The sequence below is a fragment of the Schistocerca americana genome, chromosome 8 (assembly GCF_021461395.2).
Source record: "Schistocerca americana isolate TAMUIC-IGC-003095 chromosome 8, iqSchAmer2.1, whole genome shotgun sequence".
Lineage (NCBI taxonomy): Eukaryota > Metazoa > Arthropoda > Insecta > Orthoptera > Acrididae > Schistocerca > Schistocerca americana.
Window position 1 is genome coordinate 328,083,088 of NC_060126.1, and position 7,223 is coordinate 328,090,310.

The 7,223-nt window shown below is 42.8% G+C and overlaps 1 protein-coding gene across 1 annotated transcript; it reads left to right on the forward strand.

Moving 5' to 3' along the window:
• The first annotated feature begins 271 nt into the window (after positions 1 to 271).
• Positions 272 to 910, forward strand: LOC124545839. The gene has a single exon (XM_047124797.1). The coding sequence runs from the start codon at positions 272 to 274 to the stop codon at positions 908 to 910; it is 639 nt and encodes a 212-aa protein (XP_046980753.1).
• The last annotated feature ends 6,313 nt before the right edge of the window (positions 911 to 7,223 follow it).

Consider the following 7,223-nt stretch of genomic DNA (forward strand, 5'->3'; position numbering starts at 1 on the left):
TGTTGATGCCGAAGGTATATTACGAGTGGGAGGGAGATTAATGAATGCTAGCGTACCATATGATGAGCGCCATCCTATACCGCCTAAGCATCATTTGACAAAAATTCTCATAATAGATGAACATAAAAATCTGTTGCACACTGGGTCACAACTTTTGTTGGCTATGTTGCGTAGGAGGTTTTGGATCCCCAATGGGCGTAACACAGTCAAGGGAGTTATCAGGAAATGTTTAAAATGCTTTAGGCTTAAATCAAAGACAGCAGTTTAACTCATGGGTCAGCTACCTGCAGCTAGAGTAAACCAGTCTCATCCATTCCAGCACTGTGGAGTAGATTATGCAGGCCCTATTGCTGTAAAGCATGGTGGAAGGCAGAGTAAAGTTACCACCAAGGCTTATATTGCTTTATTCGTTTGCATGGCAACCAAGGCCATGCACTTAGAATTAGTTAGTGACTTGGTAACAAGTTCATTTTTGGCCGCCCTCAGGAGATTCATTGCAAGAAGAGGGAAACCTTCTCACATGTACAGTGACAATGGGACCACATTTGTAGGTGCAGACAATGAGCTTAAACGTTTTCTCTCAAATGATGCTACTGTTGAAAGTGTGGTGAATTTTTCGACCTCAGAGGGAATCAGTTGGAGGTCCACTCCACCTCGTGCCCCTCACTTTGGTGGTCTCTGGGAGGCAGGAATCAAATGCATGAAGTCACATCTCAAACGCGTCATTGGCAATGCAGTACTGACATTTGAAGAACTGACTACTGTGTTAATTCAGATAGAAGCATGCTTGAATTCAAGGCCATTGTGTCTTCTATCTGATGACCTATATTCTCCTGCTGCTCTCACTCCTGGTCATTTCCTAATTCGACAACCCCTTTGTGCTCATCCTGAACCCTCTCTCTGTCCTTGAGGTTCCTGCCAACAGGTTGCACAGATGGCAACTTGTACGGCAGTTGCATCAGTCCTTTTGGAAGAGGTGATCCACGGAATACATACGTGATCTGCAGCAAAAAATGGACATCGGAAGGTGCATGGCAACCTCAGATCAGACATCATGTGCTGGTCAAGCATGATAATTTGCCTCCCTTGGTGTGGAGACCGGGTGTCATTGACCAGCTGTTTCCCAGTCCTGATAAGTGTGTGCGTGTCGTTATGGTAAAAACTGCTAATGGGCAGATTAAGAAGCCTATAGCAAAGTTGTGTCCCCTACCTAAGCAGTGAATCAGTTAAGTGTTCCCTCAGATCTGTGTAGTGGTATATGATACAGAGCTACTGCCAAATCGCTATTTACGGGAATAACCTCATAATACATAAGATCAGCTTGGGAAGCTGTGGATGTTTCTTATGGACTAACTACTGTTAGTTTTGATGGTGGTGGTGGTGGTTAGTGTTTAACGTCCCGTCGACAACGTGGTCATTAGAGACGGAGCGCAAGCTCGGGTTAGGGAAGGATTGGGAAGGAAAGCGGCCGTGCCCTTTCAAAGGAACCATCCCGGCATTTGCCTGAAACGATTTAGGGAAATCACGGAAAACCTAAATCAGGATGGCCGGAGATGGGATTGAACCGTCGTCCTCCCGAATGCGAGTCCAGTGTGCTAACCACTGCGCCACCTCGCTCGGTTGTTAGTATTGATTTCATGTTTTTATGCAGTATAGTATTACTACTTTATTGTTTTGTGTCCTGCATGTTAGTACCCACCTGTTTCACATGCAGCGTGACAGTGGTGTTTTGGTGATGTGGGCATCCCAAATGTTAGTGTATTCATGTTTTATGTGCATTGATATAGTGCCTATTTATATTTTTATTGTTTACTTGTTTTGGTTTTGTTGTTTGTTAAAATTTTGGTATTTGTAAAATGAGAAAACTCATTTTAGAGTGGGAGTATGTTTGGACTCTGCTACTCACTCCAACTGCTATCTAGTGGCAGCTTCAAACGGGACAGGTCAGACTGTTCAGTATAGTCTGCTCCCTGTCGGAAGAATTTGCAACCTACATGTGGAAGTGGATCTCCCAGGTCCTTTGTGCGCGCAGGTAGGATTAGCCGTTGTAATGGCCGAGCAGGTAGCTGTGAGACCCTGTAGCGGACGGGCATGTAAGTCTTCCAGCTAAGCCAGGAGCCGCAGTTGGCGCACTGCCTGTGCAAGTTGTAAAGTTTAATGTAATAAACACTTATACCAGATAACTTGTACTGTCTAGTTATTGTGAGTGGAAACAAGGGGAGGACAGTAAGTCCTCTCGTACTATACATTCACACTCCAATGTGCCACCACGGGAGGAAGACCCTGTGCGCACACACACTTTATAAAAGGATTTAAGTATTGCACAGGTACTGGAACAGCGAATGACTGCTGGACAAGAACTGACGCTACAAGGTGGTCGTTGTGGAGTAAATGGGGCTGAGTGCAGGGGAGGGAGGCAGCTGTCAGTCACGACACATGCCCCCTCCAGCCGAGGGCTCAGAGGCACGTGCCACCTAGCTGTTCATCACAGTGAAAGTAAGGCGGTGGCTCCCCTGGACGACAGCTCTGGGTCAGCTGAGGGCAGACACAACCCTCGGAATCCCACCAGGACGGGTAAACCCGTTAGCGGCCGGATCGAGGAGACAGTATGGCGCCATTCAGCGGTGATGCAGAAATGGGGATTCCACTGCAGATGAGGTGCCGGGCGACGAAGGCGTGCTCTGATAATGGTGGCACGAAGCGTTGGAGAGAAGATCTCTTGAGCCGCACTTATGACGGACGCTGTTTATAGTTCCTGCACAAGTTCGCATAACTCACTATATAGGCCAGACTGCATGCCCAAAGCAGTTCCGTGCTGGGTATTGCTGGACTGCACTTTGTTGTGATTATCTCCTCTCTGTCTCCCCCTGGTAGTTGAGTGGTCAGCATGACAGATTGTCGTACCTAACGGCCTGGGTTAGATTCCTGGCTGAGTTGGAGATTTTCTGCGCTCAGGGACTGGGAGTTGTGTTGTCCTTATCATCGTCATTTCATCCCCATCGACACGCAAGTCGCCGAAGTGGCGTCAACTCAAAAGACTTGCACCAGGAGACTGGTCTACCCGACGGAAGGCCCTAGCCACACGGCATTTCCATTTTCAATCTCCTCTCCTACACAGACCAGTTCCAAGCAATCGGACACGTTGATCGATGTGCCATCCTTGTTTCAATCTCCATCAGATGACTCCACGAGTGTTGGAGTCACTCTAAGAGTAGAATCCGGGACTGAAATTTTTCGCTGTAGATAAGACCAAGTGTTCCTGTCTTCAGACAGCCAACTACCTGTCCTAAGGATCTGTCCCGAATCTTGCGGTCCTCAATGACAATCAGAGCCAGTACTTGTGCTTGCCATCATACCACACAGTACTCCAAATCAACAATAGGCTATCCTACCACCCTATGAGCTTCCTGTCGACTGACAACGCCTCTACAAAGAGGAAAGGATGACTGGAGATACTTCCAGATGCCATTCCCATCCTGGTTCCGAGAAACATTAGATTGGTGGCCTATCACGTGCCCCTTTTTCCATCCCAGGAACCACCACCCCACTCAACAGATGAGTGCAGCGATGTCTGTGTGTTGAGTGATTCATTGTTGATGTTAGCGGGTGAAGGATCTTATGGTCAACTGCTTTTTTTTCGCTCAGACAACTGCATGAACACAGTATTTAAGAGATTAGAAACTGGAAATACAATGTCAACTACATGTATAATGTTTTGTTTTATAGCTTCCAGTCTTCTTTTTTTATATAAATGTCCATGTTCAAGATATCCTGGTTCCCTATCACCATGTCAGTTTGGAACAAGTTCTTCTTTGTGATGCACACTATGCTACATAATCTTTGATCACACAGGTATACTTACAAAATTTCTGTCTTTTTTTGTGTTCACTAAATCACTCTATCTCTCTTATGTTAATGTTCTCCCCCAGTAGCTGAGTGGTCAGCGTGACAGAATGTCAATTCTAAGGGCCCGGGTTCGATTCCCGGTTGGGTCAGAGACTTTCTCCACTCAGGGACTGGCTGTTGTGTTGTCCTAATCATCTTTTCATCCCCATTGACGCGCAAGTCGCCGATGTGGCATCAAATCGAAAGACTTGCACCCGGCGAACGGTCTACCCGATGGGAGGCCCTAAACATGTGACATTTACATTTATTTACTTATGTTGATACCTGTCAATTGTCACTATGTGTACAAAATTCTTGTGTATGTGCCAATAGTTACAAAATGTTACACACAATAATATGCCAAATGTACATGAGAGTATTTTTGTTTGTGTATGTGAGTGGGATATCTGCGGTTACAATTTTGGTTAGTGGTGAATGGACCATCAGTCAATCAATCACTGTAAAAAAATTATCATCCTTTCTGTTCAGGGAAATGGCGTGAATGTGGTTAAATGTTTCAACCATGAACCATAGAAATACTATTTGTCTTTTTGGCTTCATGCAGAAGTATGTGTGTGTTTGAGTTGGGCACCAGTAGATAATTCTTAAATGTTACCGTAATGAGAAGCCTGCAAATCCAATAGGTCACCATTTTATTGCAACTTCGAACTTGGCCTTCTGGCATGTGCTCAACATTTGTATGACTGTGCAAGTATGTCTATGACTGACAGTGGGTTCCCTGAGGGTGAATCTGTGTTGGGTGCGACTTACTCGTCAATGTGAGTAAGATGTTGGGGAAGTCATAAGAAAAATTCCACTTTTCATTTTATCATCAATTTTCAATTTAATCTGCCAATTTGTTTTGACATCTTGGAAACTGGACAGTTTGTTTTTTTTTTTTTTTTGGAGGGGGGGGGGGGGTGATTGACACACTACCTCTGTCAAGTGAGTCAACCACTACCAAAAATAATCTAAAGTGACTGGGAGGTAATGAGAGGTTCCATGCCCTCTTTTGCATGTCACCTCTCATTTTCATCAATTTTAATAATGTTTTATGTTATTGCACAGTGCTAACAGACCAAATAAGGTTATTGAAATGCGAGTATTTGTACTGCGAGCTCAAAATACTTTTCACTTGATTCCTATGCATGCTGCGTTACTTCCCTGGGTGGCCTGTGCAAGTCGAGCACCAGAGGACGCAGCACACTGTGTTTCCAGTTGGGGCCTGCACTTCTGCGAATACTGAGAGGGTCGTGCATCAATGGGCTTAAGCGCTTGGCGGGACGACTGACGAAGGTCGAGTTTCGCCTATTGTATGCAGGGTGAAACGACCTGAGAGACATCTGAGTGCCGTGTCCTCTGGTGCTCACCTTGCACAGGCCACCCAGGGAAGTAACACAGCATGCATAGGAATCAACTGAAAAGTATTTTGAGCTCCAAAAGAGGGCATGGAACCTCTCACAGTCACTAAGGTATGGAAAGTTGTTGTCCCAGTTGGAGATGAGAGTGAACAATATTTACTGCTAAGGATGGGGTTGAGCGAACTCATGACATTAGTGTATTGTCAAACTTTTTATTGCATTACACAGTCATAATAAGCGATCAATTTCAGAAAGATGGTACTTAACACAAATACAATATAAGGTATTTCAGTTTAAGTTACCTTCAGTAGCTACAATGTGATATAAAGGAGGACACTGAAAATAACTTGATAGTCAACTAAAGTTAAAAACATAGTATTCCAAGCACTCCTTCCACGTGCTACAAGTAATCATATTCAATAACTAGATTCCTATTCTGCTCTTATAGCATACATTATAGCTTTATTTTATGATAAATATGGGTGGGCTTATGAAAAATACAACAGCTATGTGGGGGAAACATTATCTCTTTTTTTAAAGAAGAAAAAAATGTTAACTTTTCTCTTAATCTGCCGACCTCTGTGGCTGAGCGGTTCTAGGCGCTTCAGTCCAGAACCACACTGCTGCTATGGTAGCAGGTTCGAATTCTGCCCCGGGCATGGATGTGTGTGATGTCCTTAGGTTAGTTAGGTTTAAGTAGTTCTAAGTCAAGGAGACTGATGATCTGAGATGTGAAGTCCCATAGTGCTTAGAGTCATCTGAACCTCTTAATTTCACTGTGTTAAATTTAGGCTAGGTAAGCACAAATAGTTCAAAGGCTTCGGTGAATAACGTTAGGTGGAAGACAATGTTGTTGCTCTGAAGCATTAATGGGCCCGTGATCCTAATATTTTCAATAAAAGGCGGAAATTTGTTCTGACATGGCTGTGGTTTTTACGAAAAGAGGCGTACCCAATAAAAAGAGAGTGGAACTATATTTTCTGCTGTTGACATAATGTGGCTAAGTGAAATTGGGCAACACAACGAAACAGAAATAACTGTTACTACAAATAGTACACATATATGGTATGGTTTTTCTGTTTGGTTAAGTCTATTCTGGCACAGTCTGCAAAAGATATCGAAACAATCCTTTCCACTACTGCAGCAATTGTAGCACACACAAGATAAACAAGACATTTTTTGCACAAATCGTCATTTTAATGTACCTGATTTACATAAATAACATGATGGAATTCACAAAGTTCTGACATCAAATGCATATTGCTGCAGATAAACAGTATTATCTAAGAAAACAGAGAAACAGTCTCAAGTGCCCATTTTATACTCCAGTTTCTCACATACAAAATTGAAAATACGATCTAGGCTTCCTTTGATAAGTGAAATCCAGGTAAAAATTCGGAATCAGCATTGTCTCACTTTCATCTCATTCACATCGCTAACTGGCCAAAAGTCGGCAGTTAATTTGTTCCAAGTTTATTTTCAGGTTAGGCTTTGTTTCACATTCGTACAATGCGTTTCTCACACTATTTCGAGAATAGAGCTTAACCGGCTGCTAACTGGACATTGTACAACCAGGGTCATTTAGAAAATTCTTTTTGATTTAATGTCCCATCCTCTGTTTTGATCATACTATCGGATTTTTTCTCTCCACCTTATATTCATGCCAATCAGTGTTACAATATAGAATACATGAAAATAGCGCAATTTATCACTGAATACAATCTGAATAAATCATATAATTCTCCGATTTGGTTACATTTTAATTTGTTAGTAAATTTAACCAGTTTAAATTTACAACTATCGTCAGAATGATGACAGGAAAATGAAAATAAAATATGTGAGTATGTGTTAAATATAAACATGAACCTATTACATACAAGCAGAAGATAAAGTAAGTTTCTTACCTTACAAAACAGCGACACAGAAGACACACTGTAGTTAATAGACATGACTAACAAAGTATGTCATATTTAAATA